General features: G+C 35.4%; 7 protein-coding genes across 9 annotated transcripts; 3 read left to right on the top strand and 4 right to left on the bottom strand.

Annotated features, from left to right (window-relative positions):
- Positions 1 to 1,219: 1,219 nt before the first annotated feature.
- On the bottom strand, positions 1,220 to 3,507 carry LOC105224988 (diphosphomevalonate decarboxylase). The gene is made up of 5 exons (XM_011203281.4): positions 3,156 to 3,507; positions 2,994 to 3,064; positions 2,793 to 2,910; positions 1,953 to 2,737; positions 1,220 to 1,883 (listed from the first exon to the last, which is right to left on the bottom strand). Exons 1-5 carry the CDS (start codon positions 3,205 to 3,207, stop codon positions 1,731 to 1,733), a joined length of 1,179 nt encoding a protein of 392 aa, XP_011201583.2. The 5' UTR covers positions 3,208 to 3,507; the 3' UTR covers positions 1,220 to 1,730.
- A 412-nt stretch (positions 3,508 to 3,919) lies between these two features.
- On the bottom strand, positions 3,920 to 7,809 carry LOC105224989 (coatomer subunit beta). The gene is made up of 8 exons (XM_011203282.4): positions 6,038 to 7,809; positions 5,828 to 5,957; positions 5,239 to 5,764; positions 5,017 to 5,178; positions 4,819 to 4,955; positions 4,615 to 4,751; positions 4,443 to 4,548; positions 3,920 to 4,385 (listed from the first exon to the last, which is right to left on the bottom strand). The coding sequence occupies exons 1-8, from the start codon at positions 7,633 to 7,635 to the stop codon at positions 4,320 to 4,322; spliced, it is 2,862 nt and encodes a 953-aa protein (XP_011201584.1). The 5' UTR covers positions 7,636 to 7,809; the 3' UTR covers positions 3,920 to 4,319.
- A 123-nt stretch (positions 7,810 to 7,932) lies between these two features.
- Positions 7,933 to 9,408, top strand: LOC105232682 (putative inositol monophosphatase 3). Of its 2 annotated transcripts, XM_049456609.1 has the most exons (3): positions 7,933 to 8,057; positions 8,113 to 8,624; positions 8,688 to 9,408. In XM_049456609.1, the coding sequence occupies exons 2-3, from the start codon at positions 8,120 to 8,122 to the stop codon at positions 9,224 to 9,226; spliced, it is 1,044 nt and encodes a 347-aa protein (XP_049312566.1). In that variant the 5' UTR covers positions 7,933 to 8,057; positions 8,113 to 8,119; the 3' UTR covers positions 9,227 to 9,408. The 2 variants fall into 2 exon arrangements, with proteins under 2 accessions (XP_049312566.1, XP_019845333.2); XM_019989774.3 differs by having other exon boundaries at positions 7,952 to 8,624.
- A 715-nt stretch (positions 9,409 to 10,123) lies between these two features.
- Positions 10,124 to 12,501, top strand: LOC105224992 (uncharacterized). 2 transcript variants are annotated; one of them, XM_029549692.2, is made up of 2 exons: positions 10,124 to 11,689; positions 12,327 to 12,501. In XM_029549692.2, the coding sequence occupies exon 1, from the start codon at positions 10,124 to 10,126 to the stop codon at positions 11,660 to 11,662; it is 1,539 nt and encodes a 512-aa protein (XP_029405552.2). In that variant the 3' UTR covers positions 11,663 to 11,689; positions 12,327 to 12,501. The 2 variants fall into 2 exon arrangements, with proteins under 2 accessions (XP_029405552.2, XP_019845334.2); XM_019989775.3 differs by having other exon boundaries at positions 12,330 to 12,501.
- A 143-nt stretch (positions 12,502 to 12,644) lies between these two features.
- LOC105224991 (glycolipid transfer protein) lies at positions 12,645 to 16,652 on the top strand. Its single transcript, XM_011203285.4, has 4 exons — positions 12,645 to 13,474; positions 15,605 to 15,660; positions 15,752 to 16,009; positions 16,115 to 16,652. The coding sequence occupies exons 1-4, from the start codon at positions 13,360 to 13,362 to the stop codon at positions 16,277 to 16,279; spliced, it is 594 nt and encodes a 197-aa protein (XP_011201587.2). The 5' UTR covers positions 12,645 to 13,359; the 3' UTR covers positions 16,280 to 16,652.
- A 24-nt stretch (positions 16,653 to 16,676) lies between these two features.
- Positions 16,677 to 17,546, bottom strand: LOC105224993 (transmembrane protein 17). Its single transcript, XM_049456611.1, is given in 4 exon segments — positions 16,677 to 16,958; positions 17,032 to 17,145; positions 17,223 to 17,326; positions 17,391 to 17,546. Coding segments are annotated over 4 exon segments (540 nt in total). The 5' UTR covers positions 17,431 to 17,546.
- Positions 17,547 to 19,203: 1,657 nt separating this feature from the next.
- On the bottom strand, positions 19,204 to 23,706 carry LOC105224994 (gamma-tubulin complex component 5). Its single transcript, XM_011203289.4, has 7 exons — positions 23,040 to 23,706; positions 22,477 to 22,950; positions 21,088 to 22,419; positions 20,253 to 20,390; positions 19,753 to 20,196; positions 19,450 to 19,675; positions 19,204 to 19,377 (listed from the first exon to the last, which is right to left on the bottom strand). The coding sequence occupies exons 1-7, from the start codon at positions 23,550 to 23,552 to the stop codon at positions 19,334 to 19,336; spliced, it is 3,171 nt and encodes a 1,056-aa protein (XP_011201591.3). The 5' UTR covers positions 23,553 to 23,706; the 3' UTR covers positions 19,204 to 19,333.
- Between the last annotated feature and the right edge of the window lie 547 nt (positions 23,707 to 24,253).

Consider the following 24,253-nt stretch of genomic DNA (forward strand, 5'->3'; position numbering starts at 1 on the left):
TACGTAAATGTTTTGTATGTACATACGTCTACACACGCAAACAAATATTTATATGAAAATATTCACGTTAGAAATACCATAACTGGAACTTGAACCTGACCGTCAATAAGTATTGAGTCAAGTTTTCGTTTTTAACTTTTTCCTCAATTTTTTTCTTCTTTTTTATTTTTCTTATGAATTTGTTTCTAAATTCGGGCTATACTAGAATGGAAACAAAAGCATATATGGATATATTAAAACTGTCAATATTAAATTATATATCTGTTCTTGTTGCCTCCCAATAAGACTGGGCTGAATTGTAATTTCTTTTGGAATTTAAGTAATAACTGACTTATACATAGCTCAGCGATTATAACGTAGAAGGGTGTGGAAGAATTGTTACAAATAATAAAACAGATTAGCCGTACAATGCATTATCACTTTTAAGCTTTTTCTTTAAATGCTATCACTCTAACAATGTCTAGATATGCATATTGTATAGATTTGCAAGACATCAGTCTGGAATCTGTAAACAAATGCATTTTTGCGTTGGTTTGGATAGTATTTCCTTTTTTTAATATGCATACTTTGATCACTGTTTGCTTGTAGATCATTCACTGTCTCCAATGCCTCGCTTACACCGCACACATATACCTTAAATTATTTATTGCTACTTTTTTGGCTACTTCATTCTACGGCATCGTTGCAGCTTGTATCATTATACAAGCGGCCAGGCAATAATTAAACAACACAAATCACACGCTTCTGCCACTGCCACTGCCAATGCTATTGTCACTTGTACGCCAGCGCTGGTTAGCTAGCCGTGTGTCAACGCTAGCGCTGGCATTTACCTTCGTCGTCACTAGCTGGCTAACTCGTCATTTTGTAAAACTTCTGATTTTCTTACAATATTATTTTTTAACACTTTTTAACTCTTTACCAATGGCACATCCTTTCGTACTTTTCCTACCAACGTAAAACACAATAAATTTTTAAGTAATTTTCCACTTTTTATTACGAATTCCGTCCTATAAAAGGTCTATGATCAAGAAATTAAATATTTTCCGTTTTCTTCCCGTTCAACTAAATAATGACACGAACGAATAAGTTTTCAAGCTCACGTTTGGGTGCATGTGTAAAAAGATTGTGATCGTTGCCATACCAACGCGAATATAAAATCAACTTTGTTACTTTTTTCCACAAAATATTACACATAATTAATATTTTCTATAACAATACATAATAACCTATCTAAATAAATTTCATTCACTAAAAAATGTTTAAAAAAATTTACATAATTGAATAAAATACTAAAAACTATAAATCTCTTTGGTCGATACTTGCGTTAATTAGCTTTTGATCTGGGGACTCTCAATCAGCTGACGAACGTAATTGGAGTACGATTAGCAAACGAAAACAAAAACGGTGAAAACGAATGGGGTGATAAGAAAGCTGATGGGGTAATAGGGTTGTCGAAACGCTATATACATTTCTCAGTTTATTATTCTATTTAATTTCGATGAATATAAAAAAAAGTCATTTAAGAGAATTACTTTTATTAATGATTAAACTGTTCCAAAGTACACACTTTTTGTAATTTCATATATGATATAAGACAAAAAGTTTAGTTTCGTTTATTATTTATTGATGTTTGTATAGAAAATATTTATTGAACTGTGCCTCTGCGATCACAATGTTTACATTTTTCTGCTTATGACTTAAATAAATATATCCCAAAGGCGTTTTTACTCTTAATTTTCAAGTGGTAAGCCGTTACTAATATTCAAAAGGCTTTTGCTTTCATCAAGACGTTGTGGTCCTGTACCAATCCTTGTATGAATTATATATTTAAAAAGATTCTTATCATTTTTAGGTAACGTACCATTATTGTAGAAGGCGTCGATCTAAAAAAATATACATATTTATTAAAAGTATATATTATTCTTAATAAATTCAAATAAATTTCTAAGTACCTCTTTGGGCTCACACCTTATCGGTATGCCCTTAACATATTCTACACTGTCTCCCGCATCATTCGGAAAACTGTTTTGTATTGCCGCCAATGCAGCACTTACATCTTTTTCTAAAAGAAATAGGCAAGCATTTGGTCCGGCATCAAAAGTATAAGCCAACTTAATTTCTCCAGCTTCTTTATTAAAAGCGTGAACAAAGTCCACAATTGCATGTGACACATCATTCATGTATGCACAGGGTGGAAATGTGTCTAAGGCAATAGCATGAAATTGATTCGAATCGCGCATAGTAATTTCTGCCAATTTAGGGAAGTCATGGTTTTTTATTGCATCGATCACTGCCGCTATACGCTGTGGTACGCAATGTTGGGCACGATGTGTTAACAAATCTGATGTTTCTACAGCACGTTTCATACCGCTGGTCGAGCTTGTTTTCTTACGTGAATCGTTTACCACCAATATGATGATATGAAAGTCCTGCCAATGCTCTGCCGATACAACGGGAGAGCCTATTGAATCGCTACCATCATTACGTGTACCCATGTGCCAGCGTACAAAACCGCCGTGTAAGCTGCGACATGCAGAACCACTTCCTTGGCGAGCAATTGTTGTTAATTCTTCTTTTTCCACGCCATACAGTTGTGCAAGTGTATATACAAGACAAGCGTAACCAGCTGCGCTTGACGCCAAGCCCGCAGCAGTAGGAAAATTATTACGCGATGCTATGTGTAGCTTCCACTCTATGGGGAACTTTAGTTTTCCTTTAGCAGTAGCAAGTTGTTGTACTAAAATATTTAAATTTAAAAACTTATATCCATAATATGTCGACAATAAACTCACATTCCTTCACACAACGCATTAACCGTGCGTTCTGCTCAAATGGCACCTTTTCGCCATTCAACCACATTACGTTATCTTTAAAGGAAGCTGAAGCAGCTGCTGTTGTTTTAGCGCACATCTAAAATGAATTTCCGTAACAAAAGGGTTTTGTTTACAATAATTTACATTTATGAAATAAACATATATTCAAATGGAAATTACCTCGTCGGTGTTAAGGGTCACACTGAGCGAGTCGTTGATGGGTAATATGAGTTCTTCATGTCGTTTTCCCCCTTTAAGTAAAGTCATATTTAAAAACTGTTAACTATTTATATATGTATTGTATGTATGTATGTATGACTTCAAAAGTGAAAGTTAACTTACAATATTTGATTAGTGCAATGTTTACAGGTGCAATGCATGTTTCAACAAACATTTTCAAGTAGAAAAATATATTATTTGTTAACACTTTGCTTAATTATTTATTTTAAGTAGTTGCTGCACCGCTAACTTAACACGACTGCTCCACTTTCCCCAAGTAAGATACTGGCAGTTGGGGCCATTTCTTGGTGCAACTTTTTACCGTGGAGCTGAGTGATCGCACACATTCCAAATGTTTTTGCATACCATCGAACAGCTGTTTAAACAGAGTTGCTGAGTTTTTGAATTGTCACAATATTGTAATAGATTATAGACAGTAGTGGCGAGAAGATACATCTCTATAACAATTATTTTTGTTTCAATTTTTGAAGGTAAACTCAGAAGGTCTCTTATGCACGAAATGGGCTTTTGATCGATGAAAAACTGTAAATACCTATCCCCTGCGCACAGATTGCAAAAGCAATAGCAAAGTTACCGAAAAGACGAAATGGGTCACTTGACTCTATTACCCCAAGTACGTAGGCAGGTTTTTTTTATGAGCTGAGGCTCAACGAGGTTTTGGGAATTTGCGGAGGACATATAAAAGAACGAAGTTAACTGTGCATATCCCGTATATCTATCTTATATGTTATGAAAGTTTGACAATTTTATTTATGTTGGCAATCAAATCTTTGATACCAACGATTTCGCTATGAAATACTTTCACATACATACATACATATGTATATTAATTACAAATCAAGCTCAAATGATCAAAAAAAGATTAATTATTTCTTTTCTAAATTTTAATTTCATACATATATTTTTAATCGGTGTATGGTGTATGTAGTATATATTTAAATATTATATTTCTCGTACATAAAATAAAGCGTTGCTTTTTATTCTATTTAATAGCTGGAATTATAAGCTTTTCAAAAATCTTTATAGCAATGATATACTAACAAATAAATGGTTTTACATACATGTTAACGTATAAAGTACTTTGTGTGCGAATTTTCGCAATTTCGGGCAACACAAATAAATCAAATATAATTAAACAATAAGAAAAAGAGTTTTCACCCATACAGTAATGCACTAAGATTGAAATGATGAATTTCGTAAACGGATATAATTAATACACTAAGGGCTCAAACTTAAATTAGAACAATTTTCCATATCTGTCAGCATTTAAGCGGCCTGCACTGACTGTTTCTGTGACGAACTGATCTTATCACCTAAGCTTAGTGCCATGCCCTGAAAGTACAAATATTTAGTACAAGAATTCATTAGATTTGCTATTTTGAATAGTACCTGGCTTTTAGCGCGTATGCGTATGTGGCCGGTGACTTTGGAGTCGGGATCGTCCACAGGTTTTTCGATGCTTAAATTAGCAAGGGCGTTTTCACCAAAGATTGATCTTGAATACAATAAACATTTAATGCATTTTTTGCCATAAGTTTCATTGACTTAGTTAACTACTCACTTCGCATACATATTTGCAGCCATAAATCCACATTGGCCGCTGAGTGCCTTCTCCGGAGTCAAACATTTCATGTTGGTGCTCTTCAACAAATGCTTTAAATATTCGTGCAAATCGGTGAATGTGGTGTTAACCGTTACCTAATGAAATTATATACAGCACATTCATTATTGAAGAAGCCGAAATATATAAAATTAAAATGCGTACCTTATTTTCCCACTCGAAATCTTGCCACATCTGTCTAAACTCAGTGTCAGTGCACGAAGCGGGTATTATATAATCCATAATGTCAATGTGTATGGTGTTCAGAACAACAACATTGGTATTGATGCTCGTGTCGTAAACTGCAAATATACATAATAAATAATCTCAGGCACACGAAAGTTAACTAAATGTCCTGCTCACCGATATTTCCGAAAATTATGCCATTCTCAGTGGACGACACTTTCACATTTGCCTTGATGTTGCAGAAATCGTGGGGCGCCAATACAACTGGATGTGGTCGTTCAACCAATTTCAAATCACCCAAAGTTGCCAACTCGAGTGTACAGTTTTGTAGAGTATCGTCTGCGATTTAAGAGTTTGCTTATGAGCGATTTTCGCTTTTAAACAAATTATAGCACTTACTTGTTTGATTAACAATCAATACATCCAGGACGATGTCGTATTGGTTGACATTTACATAAGCCTCAGCGTAGACTGGATCAGAGAAACCGGTCAATTGTGTTACCTTATTGAGTTTGTTATTTGGCGAAGTAATGTCACTCAAATTGGTTGATTTTGTGCCGGCCAACGCTTGATTCAAACTAGTTTCGAACACGTTCTCGCCCAATTGATTGTCACGCCCATTAGAGAGTTGTGCAAATCCAACGGGATCGTCAGGCTGTACCTTAGCAGCAGCACGTTGTTTCTCTTTCAAAATGCGTTGATCCTCTTCATGTTGGGCATCCAACATTTTGCCAAGTGCGTCACGGCAATAATGTTGGAATACTTCGACGGCCTCTTTGGTGCGTTCACTCAGTGTGCGCAAACAAATGAAAATACGATCTATGTCATCATTAGTGATGGGTTTGGTAGGGAAACCGGATTTTCCCAGATGCAATATGGAACTCATAATGAGCATGACTTGTGTAGTCAAACGATTTTGTTGACGCTGCAAGGGGATAGAATGTTTAGTTGTGGCAAGTTAAATAATTTTAGCAAATAAATTACTAACCACATCATCTTCCAACTCAGCATATCGTAGTGCTAGTTTAGTTAGAGTGGCTGAGAGTGCAGCTCCAATAAAGAAATCGCCATCCATTAAATATTGGCGTAGTGGTGGTCTTTTCTCCTTCTTTGCGACACTGCGAACGTAAAACAAATTTATATATTACCAATCTAAAGGTATTTTATTATTTGGTGAATGAAAGAATATTTAACTTACGGCGCCAAGCTGAAAGCACTTTGGGTGGCATATGTACCATCCGAGGTGACTTTATTGCCAGCAGAAGCCGTATTGGTCTCAGTGGCTTTCTGTCCCTCGTCGGTTTGCTCACCCGCTAAACGTTTTTGCTCCGCTTCAACCATCGGTATCTCTCCCAAGGTCTGTATTATGGTTTCGGTTACTTCGAGTATCTGCTCTTTGTTGTCTACATATTCACCTAAAATCCAGACTGCGGCACGATGTATTTTCGACGACTTTATTTGTGGGAATGCTTCAATTAAACGCTCGATAATAAGTGCACGTAGTGAGGGGAATTTCTGTATAGCCTCACGTATGAAAATCAACACATCAGCTGCAGCGAATTCATTTGTATCGGAAAGGAATTCCACTAACACGGGTATTACATTTGCGGCTACATCAGGGAATTTAATGGAGCACGAGTGTAATGTGCGTACAAGCAATTGGCGATATTTGCCAGTATCTTCATGTTCAACATTATGGGTTTTAGAAACTTCTTTCTTTAGCACCAGCACCATTTCCTCAATATTGCGTGATGAGACTAAATCCATAGCTAGTGCCAATGTCTTGCGACGCACTTCAATATCTGGTGCTGCCAATACACGTAGTATATCCATTACTAAATCTTGCATCACTTTCTCCATATTTTCATTTTCTTTCATAGCAATTAAACGATCCAACACAATAAGTTTGACATTGTTATCGCTATCACCGACAATCAACTCAATATAACAACTGGCTGCGGCACGAATAGCGGTTGGTGCGGAGGATAGTGTAATGAGTGTGCCAGCCGCTTCATAACGCACAGCATTTGATGATGAATTAAGCAAGTTGTAAATGCAACGTATAAAACGTGAACGTTCTGCTGGATTGGCGTGACAGACTTTATAGATGAGCTCAACAATTACCAATTGTAGAATATCACCAAAGTTGTTTACTTGGTCAATGCAAGATGCCAGATAGTTGAGTGCACGTTCTTGATCAGCATGCAAGAGCATCAAAAAAGCATTTCGTTTGCAAGACATATCTTGTTGAGTTTCCAAGAAATTAGCAATCAACTCTGGACCGTCTGGCACTAACCAATCAAAGTTTTTGTATATGGTAAAAATGGCCAAAACTGCATTTCGTCGCACATAAGAATGACGATGTTCAAGACAAGCACGTATGGCTGGCATGAGTGGCTCCAAAAGCTCTGGCTCTTTTAGTTTACAAAGGAAACGTAGAGTTGAGCCACGTAGAAATTCATTGGGATGTTGCAAGTCCTTGCGATAGGCATCACACACCAATATCATTTCTTGCAAAAGTTTGCCATCTGCTGAGGTTTTCGGCACTATCTCCCAGAAGATGAGTAATAGTTTTTTGATTTGATGATTCTGTACCGGAAGCACGAATCTGATGATAGTCATTATCAGACCAGATAAACGTTCCCCGTTCAACAACATTTGTATAACCTTTTTCAATGTCTCGATTTTCATATTGGTATCTCCCTTTTCGAGGTCTTGTTTCAATTGCATCTCGTTCGGTACTTCGATGTCCGGCGAGTTGATGATTGTATAGCAAGGTCCCTCGGCCAACGCCATGTTTGTTACACAAATTTATCAAATGCTCTTCTCTGTACTAATTTAAGGAAAAAATTCAAATGAATATGATTTATACAATTCGTGCACAAATATGGAAAACACTCAGATATTGTTTAGATTACACAAATTGTGTTTAATTTTATAATTTTCAAGAAAACATGTATTGTGGAAATACAATTGACGTGTCAAATACTCAGCTAATATTGTGCTTCTTCTTCTGCGAACATTTACAATCGACAATGACATCTGTTCCATGGCATTGCCAACCACGATGCAATTGTCATAATTTGTAACGTCAGATGACGCTCCAATTTGTTTACTGTTCAATTGTTGATTTTATTTGTTTTTGTTTGAGAGTAGTAGGTGTAGTTTGGCTTGGACACGACATCAAATAAGCTTTCCTATCCACAACAACCGTGGAGGTAGGTTGCTCATATAGAGTTTATTGAAGTATTCTATGAGCTATACGAAACGCAGAGAAAAAATGGGGCGCACGATTCATATTCATCGAGTGCCCGCTGCCATTGCCCTCATCACGATAACACTTATTATAGTGTATTTCGTGAATTTCCATGCGGACGAACGGCCTGCTGTATATGGTTTGCTACGCAATCAAAATAAGGTGAATTTACGCAAGCTACTGATTGGAGCCATACAGGCGGCACAACGCGGTGGCTTGGAAGTCCTGGATGTAGCTCAATCGCGAGATTTAAGAGAACGTAGTAAAGGTAAAACGGACGAGGGTGCAAACGATCCATTTACGGATGCGGATGGACGTTCGCATTGTGTCATGAAAGAAGGGCTACATCGTATTTTCCCACGAGTTAAAATATATTCAGAGGAAGACAAAGAAAGCTGTAGCAACGTGAATACTTTCGATTTAGATCCCACAGTGCTGCATGAAACAGCCAACTTGCCCAATGAATTGGTTGATATAAAAGATGTCACAGTATGGATTGATCCTCTGGATGCAACTCAAGAATTTACAGGTATAAACATTTGACAGTTGTCTTCTTTTTGGAAAAATCATTCATTAATTACAATTTTTATAGAAAAACTTTATCAATACGTGACGACCATGGTGTGTGTAGCAGTAAAAGGAAAACCCATTATCGGAGTTATACACAGTCCTTTTATAGGGCAAACTGCGTGGGCTTGGGTGGATCATTCAATGTCTGAATATTTAGCATCCATACATCCTGTCAATCCGGATTCTTCAAAACCACTAATAACGGTATCACGTTCTCACGCAGGTAGCGTAAAAGATTTGACACGCAATGTTTTTGGTGAAGAGTCGGAGATCTTAACGGCTGCCGGCGCTGGTTATAAAGTTCTGCAAGTAATTTCCAACAATGCCACGGCGTATTTGCATTCAACGAAGATTAAAAAATGGGATATTTGCGCGGGAGATGCTATTTTAAATGCGCTTGGTGGAGCTATGACGAATCTTAACGATGAGCTAATTGATTACGGGCCAGAAGGCTCACCAGTCAATGATCAGGGATTATTAGCTACACTTAAAAATCATGATGAGTACATCGAAAAATTGATGGAGTATCGAAAGAGTCACACTGCGCCTGCACACAGATAGTTTGAAAGTTTTTCATATAAGGATTTAGAAAATAGGTAAAAAGCTCAGGCTATTATTTTTAGGTTATATATATTGCGTAATAATATAACTGTTTTTGTACTCATACTAAACGTTCTTGTGTTTCAAAACAGTAAACGTGGTAATAAAAAACGATGCGTGTGTTTTCAAAAAATATATATACATACATAAGTTGATTTATTAAGTTCAATGAACCGGCATTAGTCGAAAGTCCGCTATAAGCTCCATTACATAATTGTGCCAATCGCTAAAGCTGTTTTTTGTATAAAAAACCTGTTTGAGGTAATTATTAAAATTCTTGCTTCAGCATCTTATCTCTTTAGCTTTTGATGCCAATATATTAAAAGAAAGCAAAAAATAAACGATTCTGGTAAACATGCTAAGCTCTAATTGTCACTAGTTTTTTCCCCATACGTTTAAAAATTTATTTGAATCTATACATATTTACATATATGTACATACATATATGGAGAACACATATTTACATATAAGTATAAGGAGAATATATAGAAGATGTGTTGTTATACTTCGTACTAATTTTGAAATCATACTTTTGATTTTACTTGGTTCCAATTCCCATGCCATTGATGACTGTGGAAGAATATAGTACATACATACGTATATGTGTGTATACAAGTGTTTGGAAATAACTGCGTATGCATTTGTTTTTGACACCATTGTATTTTTTTTATATTTGTTACCAAAGAATCACCACCGTAAGCGGCACTATATACTACAAAACAGCTGATTGCTGCACTTCTTACTTTCCTTTCACTTTTCACCTGACTCCGGTCACGGCAGTTAAAAGCATTTGTTATCAGTATTTAACTCAAATGTTATCAGTGTATTGACCTTAATCAGTTTCTAATAGATAGTGCAATGATTAGCGATGATTGTGTGCACAAGATAGAACTAGATAATCTAGAGAACGGCGAAATTATAAAGCACACGATACTACTAATTAAGGGGCACATTCGTCAACAGCGACAGGCCAAAAAGTGTAGAGAGCAACACATTTTATTACGAGTAAGGCATGACGCTAGCGTTCTAGATGCAACTTGGGAGTTGCAGATACAATCGAAAATTTCCAGAACCGGTCAGTTCAAACTACTTTGTGATTTTGCTCAGCATGAACTCGAGACAGTCTGCACACGAACACCACTGATACTAAATTTTAGTTACTGCAACATCGTGTATCAATGCGAGATCCTGTATGAATCTACCGCTTACAGCAAAAACAATTATCGTCTGCAAGCATTGTACATCACATGTGTGAATCAGAAGCCTTTAGCGGCGGAGCAAGTGCATGAAAATTGTGAAAAAATCAATTTGAATCTACGCTTGGTGCAGTCTGTATATGCCGAACAGTTGCGATCTGCTGGTTACGGTAGAAGAACTTTTACATTAAACAACGATTGTAAAGTATTTGAATCACACTTAACATGTGAAGAAGTTTGGGAGCAATCTGAAGAAAGTTTGTGGCAAAATTTTGCAAAAGAAATACTTAACTCGTCTACTTGGGGTGGTGAGGAAAAATTGAAATTTGTTGCGTTCATTGGTTGTACAAAATATGATGGTGCAGCCGTAGCAGTCACAGGAGATTTTTCTTATTCAAACATACGTAAACATTTGAAAGGCCACGCAGCACTAGGTGGTGGTGGTCTAGCGCTTTTTGGTGCAGCCTACTTATATGCATGGCCACGGAGCTTTAACGAAATCAACGCATGTTTTGGCAGCAACAAGTTGATTGATCTGACACAATTACCAGACGATAGCAACTATCGGCGTACATATGGCGGTGTTTATGCAACTACTTTAGGTGCCGTAGTGCATGAAATTGGACACACTTTCGACTTGGGTCATACTAAAGATGGTGTGATGGGCAATGGTGTCGATTATATTAATCGTGTTTTTACAATAGACAATTTGACCGAACATCTACCGGAAAGAGTGATACAGCGACCGCTACCAGAATTGCGTACTGAAATCGCGACGCGTCCACGTTTCACACAGCTCAAACGTGCAACAAACACTTTTTTGGAAAAGTATCACGAACAGAAGATAAATGACTCATTTTATTTTACGCCAAATTGTGTAATTATTTTAGCTTATAATAAATGGTTTCGAAATTCGAACGACTATAATGCTGAAGAGAATACGGTTGATGCTACAATAACCTATGATGCTGTTAATAGCTGTGTGATTGTTGAGGGACACGAGAATCAGCTCCGTCTGATAGAGGTGCGTAGTATTGATAACAGTTTAGTGAAATATTGGTATGAGCCACAGTCAAACAAAGAGTGCAGTGAAATTTATAAATTCTACTTGCCAAAGGAAGCGGCTAAAGTGCTCGGAGAGAATCATTATTTGTTTGTGCTAACACGGTCGGGCATAACAAAGCGTTTTTGTGAGAATTAAAATTGTTTTATACAATTAAAATTAAATGTGTTTAAGTGCCACTGTGCTTCAAAAATGTAAGTACTATGTATATATAAAATAGATATATGTGTATGTATTTTAATCGGTTTCATCTAAAATAGTTGAGAATTTATTTACTTTATAGCTGTATGCTTCATAAATATATACATAACTTTATTATAAAAAGCTTGACATATTATTCTATTTCCACTTTTTATGCTTTTCTTCCGATTAGGTTTGAATTTCTTTAAGGTCTTTAAGGTCATTAGAAAAGGGCTCATGGTTTTTTTTTGGTGGAAATTATAAAACTTTTTTTTTAATTTGTTAACAAAAAATGAATCATGAGGTATGGTTTTTTTTCTTTTTAAACTAGTAATGATTTTTTAATTTATTTGCTTTTGTTTTGTAATTTTCTTAAAGTTTTGTATTTTTTTTTTTTCAAATTTACACTTCTTTTGAAAACAAAATCCGTCGAAAAAGGCACATGGAAAATTCTTTTTTTATCATATGAGGAAACTTTGTAAAAATGTTGAATCAATTTTGAATCGGAGGGGTGACCTAATCGGAAGTCGTTCACATACTTTCATATATGTACATATGTATGTATGTTTGTAATAAGTCTTTAAACTTAGCTCATCTCATACATATTTTCATTATTTTTCAGCAGAAACATGGCTATTTCACCGAAATTAATCTTAAACTGAACACGAATGGTTTGAAGAAATTCAATATTTATTTACAAAGCAGAAAAGTTTTTTTTGATTAAAAACAATATATATATTCTTTTGATGGTAAACAAATCGGTAATCAGAGTCACAATATCAACACTCACAAGCAAACACACTCACTTACAGCAATATAAGACAAAATACATGTAAAATAGTAATCTGTGCTATAATAAGCCATACATATGTATTTACAATAATTACAACAATAGTTGACCGAAGTGGAGCTACTCGAAAGTAACCGCAAAACAAGAGAGCAACCTTTCTTTGAAAACCTTGATGAAATAAATAAACGAGTTAATTGTGTATTAGCGCTTAACCAGCAGTTTGCTAGTTGTCGCCTTGACGCCGCCAAAGTCACACTCACGCAAGTAGCTTGTCAGCCACGTTAGCAGTTAAAAAAAAAATCTAAGACATACAAAGCGCGACTCAATCATCGCTAGTTTAGTAAGCTACTAAAACAATAACAACGAAAGTTTAATCATCAGCTGACATTGCTGCCTCTACGAAAAATACGCAACAAGTTTTAAAAAACAAAAATTTCCAACTATTTAAACAAAAAAAGTTAACGGTGCTGACTCGTTTTGAAAACTGCGAACTTGAAAAGATAGGCAAAATAAAGAAATCTACTTGAAATACGTGTAGATCTACATATATATAAGTACATATATTATTTGTAGTTGCAAATGTGTGCAATACAAATATAGCGGGGATTCCAACCGGAGCATTTATCAGCGATAGTTGTTTACAAAATAAATGATAAGATAAAGTCGAACCATATTAAGGCGAAATCGAACCGAGCATTTAACGCTTTGATTTTGTAAATTTTGTACGCGCCCGTCAATGTAGGAAGTTGGACGCGATTTGCTGTAAGGAAAGTAAAGTGCGCGAATAAACAACAATTAATTAATTAGTGCATTCGACTTGTTTATTTATCAACACAAATATCAACCAGTAAAAAGCGCTGCAAGCATGTCAACTCCACATATACAATTTAAAGCATTGAAGGGCTTCCCGCCAGCCACTAAAGATAAAATCGAAACCGAAGCATTTCTGGAGTCTGCAAAGGAAATTGTAACCGTTATTGGTGAGTGAGCTTGAAATTGAATATGTAGCTATTTGAATGTAATTATGTGAAATAATTATGTAAGAGTTTGCATACACATACATAGATACATATGAAAATATATTCTATATATTTATTTTAGATTGATTTATGTCCACTTCACTTTATCTATGAAATTTTTTGAACATTTAACACTAACACCCATGTACATACATATGTATGTATGTATGTATGTGTATGCATTTAAGATTTTCTGGTATTAACTTGCACGAAAATGTTTTGAATTTAAAAGACAGATTTATTGCAATATGCACCTTTATCGTTTGCACACAGCTTTTCATTTATTTATTTTTTCTGACAAGTCTTTAGCAGTGTATTATTTTTATTTGTTCGCAATAATGTTATAAATCTTTGTGGCTTTTATCGCATTTATTTGCATTTTATTTATGGTACATTATATCACACATCGCTTATAAAAGAGTTTACACTTGCACTTATTGACATACTCATCATTTTGTGATTTACTAACATCAAAAAAACTTTAGTACGAACTGTGTTATTTTAAATATCTTTTCTATCTATTTATCTGAGACATCATGTTTGGCATTGTTTAACTTTTTAATTATTTTATTTATAGTAAAATAATATGGAATTAATGTATGTATGTATCGATATTTTTATGAAGCACTTTGTTTCTTGCCTTTATTTGTCATTTTTGCCTTTTTTTGAAATAACTGAAAAATGTTTTTATGATTGATTAGGGTTGTTACCGGAAATTGAGGGATTTTCCCCCATGATCTAGTGTAGAATAGGTCATTTCATACATACAAACATATTTACATATTTACAATTTACATATTTTGTCTCATTTGACACACAATTTGTCCGTCTGTATATACGCGAACTATTCCCTCAGTTTATGTGCTATCGATCTGAAAATTTTCACTCATCTTTTTCTCCCCGAGAAGTTGGTAATTTCTGAAAACCGCCGATATCGGTCCATTATAGTATAAAGCTATCATACAAACTTACCGATCAAATCAAAATCATATAATTGTATGAAAACAATTTTTATTGGACAAAATATTCTCATGTAATTTAAACAAACTTATTGACCAAGATGACACTACAATATTGCTCAGGTCGGATCATTATAACATATAGCTGCCTTACAAACATATTGAACAAAATTAAGTTCTTGTATGGAAAACTTTTTGTTTGACAAGATATTTTCACGCTGCAATATCCGAATATTTTGTTCAGATCGCAGTTTCCCCAACAAAATGAAAAAAACAAGACCTTCATAAATAGCGTTTCCTTATTATTCCGTTTGAAGTTTAAGTGATGTAACTTAAATTCTAAGAGCCAAAATTAAATTATTTTAAAATTTGCGTAGGTTATATTCATTTTACCGTATTTTGAAACTCAAGATTTTAAAGTATAATATGAAGTAAAATCAACTTTGAGTTTTGGAATAGATGGTCAGCCTAACTGAAATCATCAATATTAACTTAAATCGACTTAAGCTGTTTTAAACTAAGCAATATCAATTCTGCAAAAATTCTTAATTTGAAGCTTTCTTAATAAAGGGTGATCCATTTCAAGGATCCTTAATTTTTTAAAGAAAAAAAAAACACAGCAACTTCAGTTTTGAAGTACCTCTACTTGGATCACCCGTTATTAACATTCTATTTGTAGCATAAAAAATCAAACATACACATTACACACCTGCTCGCCATCCTCATAATCACTGCATAATTAGTATATGGATATTATTACTCAATGGTTTAGCGCTTTTCCTCCACATACACATAACCTTATCTTTTCTGCATGCAAATCGGTTATAACGTTACAAATTTATTGCTTATATATAAACATCAAACAAAACATTGATAATAACTCCAAAATTCCGTATTGGGTATTGGTTAAATAATGGTGATTCATAAAAATTAATGTTCGAAATCAGTAACGAAAGGGAATCACTTTCATTGCACGTTATCATTTATTGCCAAATTGTTTTTGTTGTTGCTAATAAAAGCATGTATATGTATATATGTATGTATATTTGATAAACATAAAAGCGTGTACTTGCAAATAAAAAAACCCAAACACACTTGTACGAGTATATATGTATGTATGTATATCTTGCAGAGTCCTTCGGCAAACTATTTACACCTGTGATAAGTGATATGAACGGAAATATTACGGTAGGTTAATGATAACAATTTTAATTATTAAACTGTATTTATAATTTCAATTTACCGTTAACACGCTGAAATTAATATACAATTTTTACAGAAATTAACAAAAGTCTATAATATGGACAAAATCAAATATGTCTACCTTGAGGATATGATCATCTTGAACGTGAAAGTGGACAACTTCGCTGCGGACGCGCTTTTGTGGTTAAAGCGTGGACTACAGTTAATTTGCACCTTTTTTGAAAACATCTTCTACGACGCACAAGCGACGGACGCGCTGAAAATACATTTGCAGAATGCATACGAGCGGACGCTGAAGCCTTATCACGGCTTCCTAGTGCAAGGCACCATAAAAGTAGGTTTTTGCGGTTGTGGTGAGCAGGAAAAATAGCAAAAATCAATAAATAAATAGGTTATGAGTACTTTTTTATTAAAAAAAAAATTTTTTTTTGCATTGCAGATAATCTACAACTGGGTGCCTACACGCTCACAGCTGATCGGTACGGGCGAGGCGCACGATGAGAATCTGCAAGAATTGGGGAAATTTCTACCGACAATGCGTAGCCATTTGAATCGCATCGATGCGCTGCTAAAGCAATGCAACGTTGATAATGCTAAGGTGTGAGAAATGTGCGGCGCAGACCTGTTTTTTATGTTTTATTTTTTTGTTTTTAAACACTTAACCAGTTGATCCAAAGAGGCTGCTATATTGACAACACATTAGGTTAGCGCCTAATTCAGGCCAGTTTGAACCATGTTATCATTTATTGATACATGTATAATTTATGTATTAAGCATTTTACGTTAACGACCCATATTACTTTAATGTATTTAAACATTTTATAAATAATTTAAGGTTTTGTGTAATACTAATGTTGCCTTGCACTTTATTATAAGCTTTATTATGCCATTTTATTTATTTATTTGATAAAATTTGATAATTTGTAGCAAAAAAATTTAAAAAGTATAATAAATTAAATTAAATTAATTAAATTTAATTAATAATTATGTATTTAATTAAACTATAGCACATTCCACGTGTCCTCAGCATTTGCGCTTTCTTTTTTGGCATTTCGCATTTGCAACGCGATTTGGCGCTTCAGTTTGTGCAAATCATTTTGATGTTTCGCAAAGATATGTCATGCCCACATGCCGGCAATCAATTCAATTAGCATTAAACAAAACATTAACTCAATGATGAGATATATGAGGGTCCAATCACCACGCACGGAGAGAAAAAGAAACGCAAGTAACGGCAGTTGTATTAACGGTGTTGTCACAAGAAAGATGCTCAGCTCGCTGATCTGTTATTGAAACAATTGTTTTAATTTGTGTAAAAAAGAATTTTTTCATCTGCAAAATAGCACACTCACACACCTCTGCGCCCAAGTTGCCTTTATAGCCCGCACGTAAGCGATAAACTTCGGCCAACAACGATAATATGTAGGCGACTATAACCGCGCGTCCATAGAAGTCCTGCAACTCTGACAACTTTTTTGCATGAAAATGGAAACAATATAAGAATATAAATTTGTTTTGCCAAAGCATTTTACGTATGCGCCACTTACATTATAGAGTATATAGCAACCGTAAATTATACCCCAAATTAGGGACATGTAAACATTGATTAGCATGGCAGCTTGTAGCCAAAGATTGGCGTTGTAAGATATATCTGGAAATGGAAAGTAAAAATATACGAAAATATACGTATATAATAATGTATGATTTTTGCTTACCCTCCACGCTGGATTTTGCCAGCATTTTTGTGTTGGACATTTTGAATACTTTTGCGGCCGCGAATTGAAGTCAGTTGTGAGCACTAAGAAATAGACATCATACTTACAAATGTATGTATGTATATGTATATATGGATTTATATATGTAACCAAGGCGACCCGTTTGTTTGAAAACAACCGCAGCATGTGCAATTTGAGCAAAAACTGGCTAAGTAATGAAACTTACGTGGGATTAGCGTTTTTGCTATTTGCGCTGTGTGGTTTTTCTTTTCAGCTACTTACAGGGGTTCCAAAATTCTAGCTCACAATTCAACTGATTTTCTTTTTACTATTTTAATTGCACAGAGTTCCGTTACGAATACGAAAATATACACACATAAGTATCTATGTACATATGTATGTACATCTGTCACCAAAAATGCGAAACATAAACAAAATCCAATTTAGTTTCAATAATTTAAACTTACGGAAGTTGTTGCTACGTTGTTTTCTGTTTTCGGTAACCATAAAGAGCTACAGTTAACCCCAATAGTTCTGAGAATTTTGAATAACTGAACTTTGTTCACATCCTGAACAGAGTATACCAACCATTGAATGAGTTACATCTAACCGAGATGGAATTATGGTAGAGCCAAGCGCAGCAGAAATATTCCCGGCCAAATAGAGTTACATCGTCGAAATGACAATCCTAGACGAGATAGAATCCAGGTCAATTCCAATACCGTAGAACCGGCGAATTGCATGAGTTATTGTCAAAGGACACGGTTCAATCTCTGAACGTATTCTTTAGATCGGATCATTTAAGCAATCAAAATCACGAAATATATAGTTTTCCATATTCAGAAACGTTAACGCGACTTGAAAGTGTTGTTTATAGCAAAACGTTTGCATCCCGATAGTTCGTGGCCTTGACCAGAAACCACCCTGCGAGAGAATAGCGGTGAATTTGTCAATAGCCTTTGAGACAGTCAGTCCCACAACGCTACTCGAGGACATCGAAAAATCTACGTTGCCTTCTACATTTCAAAACTCCCACAACCACCAGAGACTCTTTCTCCTCTCCGAGCATTTCCTGCTGCATTTCTTGGATCTACCGATGGCTGACGTCGGCGACACCTTAGCTAATGCTTACCATCCTAACGGGGATTAGGAACCCGTTACAACAACAACCCCTCAATTAAAATGGAGGAAAGGCGCTATAGTTCCTTGGATAAATAGGGTACTGTTGCTGTTGCCACGAGAAATTTTCATTTTTCTCGAGGAGTCTTAAGGAATAATGCTAAGGAGGCAGTTCGTGGACAGATATAATTCCATATATCTACCGGTAAATCGACCAAATAGACACATGTAAGTATATCCATGGAGAAATTTAAGTTCTGTCATTTGCTAAGAGAGTAGTTGCATTTTTATTCAACGGTGTTCGCCCTTCAAGTAAAGACGCTATATTAACGCAAATTCAGTGGCATTTTCCACAACTATTCAGATAACATTTCCGGCTGCAATATTCTGGGAATTATGAAGGGGAAACGTTATGTTGTTGTTGTTGTTGTAACAATGAAGTAATTTAGAGGAAACTGTCGAGTTAATGTGGTTGGCCGGGTAAACCATTCCAGTTACCTAAATCCGGCTATTTTACTATTTTGCTAGAGCCATGGAATCTAAGATAGTCGTGTCAAAATCAACTCTTTAATGCTTCTATATTTTGATATACATATATGTACATATATATTTTCAGTCAAGCTTTATTAGTTCATTTCGCTTACTGGGTTAACTTGCCGTGTTTACAAACCTCTAGTATCGAATTTCATTAAAATTTTCAATTAAATTGTTCGGTATTTCATAATTCATAATTTTTTTCGCGTTTCGAAGGTTTCAACAAACTTATTAAATATTAATGATAACAAATGTATGAGTATTAATGATAAATCTGCATGTATGCATTATTAGTATGGTAAACTGGTGTTGAAGGCAGTGCTTAGGCCCAACACTGTAAAGGAAAAGACAAAATAATTAAAATAAGTACAAATTAGGAACTGCATTAGCTGGTAAGATGACTTACGAAATGAATTGTTTTCAACGTATACTTCAATGTTTAGCTTATTTGCCATATACTGATGGCAACGTATATATGTCAACTCTATGGCTTCGATCTGTGTATGTGCAACATAATCAAGCTCTTCAGAACTTATGTTCATATCCACCGCCGCCCAGGGATTACGCTTAACTTCAATGTATTTCACACAACTATTCCATTCCAGGCGTAAAATATATGTTAAGTTCAGTAGCTGAAAGACGACGACAAATGACAATAAACGGAATTACAGATATAATTTGTGTTAAAATATCACAGTGTTATGCTCACCTGATCCACTCCCGTTTTCAACGAGGCGAAATTATCCGTCAGAAAGCAATGTTCACATACTGTATTCATATATGAGCGATGCACAGTTACCATTTCTTTGAGATTCGTGCATTTCATGATCTTTTCATCTAATTGCTCGCCCATCGCTTGCAGCACATGTGTCATGAAATGAAAGTGTAGACTCTGTAGAGCGAATAGCATCCAAAAGCGTAACTGTTCGAGACGACGCATTAGCAAATCGGCCATTTCGTATGGCGCATAGGGTCTTCGGCGTTTGTGCGCACGTGGAAATTGTAGATTTTCCAAAGTTGTTAGGCCCCATTTGACTTTGAGTAGAAAGCGAAATACTTTATTATATGCCTCTAAGTCAATTGGTGTTATCATATGTGCTAATTCGGTGCTTAAATTGTATGACAAGGAAAGTTCCGCAACTGCTTCATGGACCTGTAGCGAAATAAATTGAAATAACTTAAAGGCTATAGTGGGCTTGATTGTTTTACCCTAGTGGTGCGACTTCCAAATGTCGAGCAGATTTCAATACGAAATAATGAAGACATGTCTGGGAATTTAGCAGATATTATATCATCCAGTTGTGAGGTTAGTGAAAACGCATTGGCCCAGCCCTCGCCTGATTCGATCTGTTTACATAAAACACAAAAAAAAATTAAGTTTGATTGCACGAAGCAATAATACCCTTCACAGGTGCATTTCTTAAAGCATAAAATGGTATAAAATGATTTTTATTTTAATTATGATCAGTCAGTTTGTATGGTAGCTATATGCTATAGTGGTTCGATCTGGATAAATTATTCGGTGGTTACTGCGTTGCCTTGGCCAACAATAAATGCCAAATTTTGGAAAGATATCGTGTTTAAAAAAAAAAGTTTCCATACAAGACCTTGATTTTGATCGATCAGTTTGTATGGAAAATCGTTCATATGTTGTTGTGGCGGCAGAGTTCTACCGAGTTGACAAACCTTGACCGGATGAAAAAATACAACAACAACAACAATCGTTCGTATTAAATTTCGTAAAGACATCTTGTCAAATAAAAAGTTGTTCATATAAAGACTTTATATTTTTAGGTAGTGCCTCAATACTAGTGGTTCCAACAAATGAAAAGCTTCTTGAAGAGAAAAGACAGTATGTAAAACCTCACAGCGATATCTCAAAAAAAACTGAGGGACTAGTTCACATATGTCTGACGGCCCGTCACGCTTATCACTTATGTATTTTTTAAAGGGTCATCGACGTTTATTTCTGCGTGTTATAAACTTCGGGGCAAAATCAAATTTGATTCACTCAAAATGTTGGTAAAATTTTCCTTTGAAATACCTGTTTGAATAGTTTACTGTAGAACTGATGCATTATATCGCTCGCCTCTAGTAAATATATTTTGCGTATGTTCCGCAAATGCTTCAAAATATCGAACTCTTCCCGATACAACCGCATTACAAACGAGTTTGCGAATGCAATACGGGTTTTGAGTATGCGACTCAATGCATTCAAAACTACTTCCTCTGTAGGTAGTATATTTTTCGATTGTTGGAATTGTTCGAAAATCTCCAAAGCAGTCGTTTCCTCGTTTTTTGTTGGCCCACCTTTGTTAAGCGTATCGCATTGATCTTCCGATGCGGTCTCAGTATCATTTAAATCCATATTCATTGTGAAAGCCAGTAGTAGAAAATCATCATTTGTTGTTAATTTTTTGAGTATTTGGTCATCGTCATTACAGTTTTGCGATGTATGTCGCTTATCTGTTTCGCTGACTTCTGCCTCACCACCTATTTCATCAACTTCATCGACATTGTTCGACATTTCATCACTTTCAATTTCCAGCCTGTCATTCTCTTTGGCCTCTCTTGCTGCTTCGGTGATTTGTTTTTGCAAAATGCGCACATGTCTCAATACATCTTCGATGAAAACGTTGTATAATTTATCCTCAATGGCATCACAAGCGCTACGTAATTCGCCAATACGATTAATTTCATAGAGCAGATTTAACGTGCAGCCAGCTTCGAGTGAATGTTCCAATAATAGTTGGAAAAAACTATTCTCAGTTATCATTTTTGAAACTTGTGTCGACACGAAGAATGCTTTCTCTTTATTCTTATAAAATTCACGCACACGTATACTTTGACCCGATTCATTTACACGTTCGATAATGAATTCATTATGCCAATCATCCAGGCGGCCTTCGGTCCACCATGTGTCGGCAATGATTAAGAACACTCTTACTGAAGCGAGGAATAGCGACATCGCTAAATTCGCTTCAAGTGCAGTTGTCGCAGTTCGATTGCAGTGAATTAAAGCGGCTAATAAGTGCGTACTTGAGATATGCGCTGGCAATTGGCGTATATTCAAGACCGCTTGTTGATGTATGTTATGCAAAATGGAAAGTTTAGCAAATGTTGGTCGCAATTTATTGTGCAAGCTGATGACAGTGTTAATTTCACAATCAGGTTGAGTTATTAAGGTCCTTTCGCATGCCAGCAACTCATTCCAGATAGGGTCGAGTAGTAGTTCCAAGCTGGCTGCATAATGTTCTAATGTATTTGGCGGTGTATAATCATCCGAACCGTATATGAGTTTGCTGAAATTGCGCAACTCTTGCATCATGCGTATATAAGGCAGAAAATGATTTTCTAACATTGAACAAAGAGCAATCTGAAAAGTTTGTAAATAATTTCAAATGCACGCAAAATAAAAATACGAGCTTCATACCGATCTTGTGCTGGTCAGTGTGACATTTTTTCTAATTTTAATGTTTTCACCATTCACATGAAAAAATTTGCATGTTTGCGGCACCTGAAACATCCAAAAAATTTCACGCAACAAACAATATTCCGTAGCTGTTTCGGGTGGATCACGCTGACGTTGACTTCTTGCAGTTTTATGAAGATTATGGTATTCTAATGCGAAATTCGCTTCTTTATTTGTGCTTTCTATATGCGGCTGCACTATTCTAACACCTTTCTCCCACCAAGAATTTTGAACCGTAGTTAGCAGTCGTTTCTCGGCCGATTTGCTATCGAACGTAGTGCAGGAAAAGCATCTTCGTGGTGGTTTTAAATCTTCCATTCCACGAGGTGGTAACGGTGTGTTGGATCTTGTAGGAAAAGAAATCTCATCTGATGATCTGACTTCATAGTTTGCATATAAACCCATAATCTCATCTATTGTTGCATCCGACCAGTACTTGAGAGAAAAAAGTAAAAATTATAAATAATTTTCAAAACACATTTTAACAATTTTGCACTATATGATATTTTATATTATTTACTAACACTCAAATCCGAAGAACTACTATAAGAGTGTTCCAATGGTATAAAATCTTCCTGTAGCACTTTCTTCCAATACTCGGTCTCATTTTCAGCGCTATTTTCACGTACAAGTTCTTCATGTTCCTTTAAGAGCTTATCAATTTTATCTTTATTTTTTCGTAGCGCACCAGTAGGATTGTTTGCAAGCGATAGTAGAAAATCTAGTAATGACCATTCTATATCAACTTCATAATGCTCTTTACAGAGCGGATGTTGAATGACCTCATCGCATAGTCTGCCAAGATGTTCAGCATACTCCAAATTATTGTCGACTGCGAATTTTTCTTGTATTCCTTCTATGCGCCTTCGCACCTCATGGCTGTTGGTGCTTAAATTGCGATGGTTTCGTATGATGGACCAAGCCATTTGTTCGTAGCCGCGCAATTTCTCATCATCATCTGCGAAACCTGTGAGAGCTTTAACTAGTAGTGGTATATTCTCTCGTATGATTTCATTGCGTTCCTCCTGCACAGACATTTCACTTTTAAATAGCTTAAATAGCCCCAACAATTTCCTTAATAATACATCTATTTCAAATTAATTAAAGTATCAGTTTTAGATTTAGAGTTAAATGTTTTTATTTTTGTTTACATTCCTGATGTACCGTTTACTATGCTTCCTCTTGCATATTCCAGCTGAAACTTCACAGTAAAATCATTCACAATAAACTTTTTCCAATAAAATGTTATAGTGCTATTGGAAATATTGAATTTTTTGAATTGAAATTCTTATATTTTATTTTTAACAGAAATTCATTAATAATATTTACTTATTACATTTTTATACCAGCACTAGATTATTTGTATATCGGTAGTTTTTTCATTGTGAATCTATAAGCAAAAATAATCAGCGCATCTTCTGCTGGGCTATGTCTGCCCACTCTCCACTTCCGTTAGTTGGCTTTATCGGTAAAATTAAATTTAGTGGATTTTTATTGAATTAAAGCGTCTCTTAGTTGCAAAATATATATCATATTACATTTATCGTTTGAGCAGCGCATGTGTGTAAAATGAAATATTTAATTAATATAGTGATAAATAACGTAAAAGATTTATAGCAAAATTTGAATAATGCTACTTTGTCAACATCGTTCACCGGACATAAATATGCGTCGTTCGGGAAGTTCCCGCGACAGTTGAGTCTACGTTTTCGGAACGCACCCGGACTTACATATATCC

The sequence above is a fragment of the Bactrocera dorsalis genome, chromosome 4 (genome assembly GCF_023373825.1).
Source record: "Bactrocera dorsalis isolate Fly_Bdor chromosome 4, ASM2337382v1, whole genome shotgun sequence".
In the NCBI taxonomy this organism is placed as follows: domain Eukaryota; kingdom Metazoa; phylum Arthropoda; class Insecta; order Diptera; family Tephritidae; genus Bactrocera; species Bactrocera dorsalis.

Coding starts and splice junctions, on each gene's coding strand:
- LOC105224988 (XM_011203281.4), bottom strand. CDS start 3,207: ATGTTTGTTGAAACATGCATTGCACCTGTAAACATTGCACTAATCAAA. Junction 2,911..2,993: donor TGACCCTTAACACCGACGAG/GTAATTTCCATT, acceptor AATTCATTTTAG/ATGTGCGCTAAAACAACAGC. Junction 2,738..2,792: donor AATGCGTTGTGTGAAGGAAT/GTGAGTTTATTG, acceptor TAAATATTTTAG/TACAACAACTTGCTACTGCT.
- LOC105224989 (XM_011203282.4), bottom strand. CDS start 7,635: ATGGCGTTGGCCGAGGGACCTTGCTATACAATCATCAACTCGCCGGAC. Junction 5,765..5,827: donor CTGAGTTGGAAGATGATGTG/GTTAGTAATTTA, acceptor ATCCCCTTGCAG/CGTCAACAAAATCGTTTGAC. Junction 5,179..5,238: donor ATTGATTGTTAATCAAACAA/GTAAGTGCTATA, acceptor CTTAAATCGCAG/ACGATACTCTACAAAACTGT.
- LOC105232682 (XM_019989774.3), top strand. CDS start 8,093: ATGAGCTATACGAAACGCAGAGAAAAAATGGGGCGCACGATTCATATT. Junction 8,625..8,687: donor TGCAACTCAAGAATTTACAG/GTATAAACATTT, acceptor CAATTTTTATAG/AAAAACTTTATCAATACGTG.
- LOC105224992 (XM_029549692.2), top strand. CDS start 10,124: ATGATTAGCGATGATTGTGTGCACAAGATAGAACTAGATAATCTAGAG.
- LOC105224991 (XM_011203285.4), top strand. CDS start 13,360: ATGTCAACTCCACATATACAATTTAAAGCATTGAAGGGCTTCCCGCCA. Junction 15,661..15,751: donor ATATGAACGGAAATATTACG/GTAGGTTAATGA, acceptor CAATTTTTACAG/AAATTAACAAAAGTCTATAA. Junction 16,010..16,114: donor TAGTGCAAGGCACCATAAAA/GTAGGTTTTTGC, acceptor TTTGCATTGCAG/ATAATCTACAACTGGGTGCC.
- LOC105224994 (XM_011203289.4), bottom strand. CDS start 23,552: ATGTCTGTGCAGGAGGAACGCAATGAAATCATACGAGAGAATATACCA. Junction 19,676..19,752: donor TGAAAACGGGAGTGGATCAG/GTGAGCATAACA, acceptor GTCGTCTTTCAG/CTACTGAACTTAACATATAT. Junction 19,378..19,449: donor CGTTGAAAACAATTCATTTC/GTAAGTCATCTT, acceptor TTTCCTTTACAG/TGTTGGGCCTAAGCACTGCC.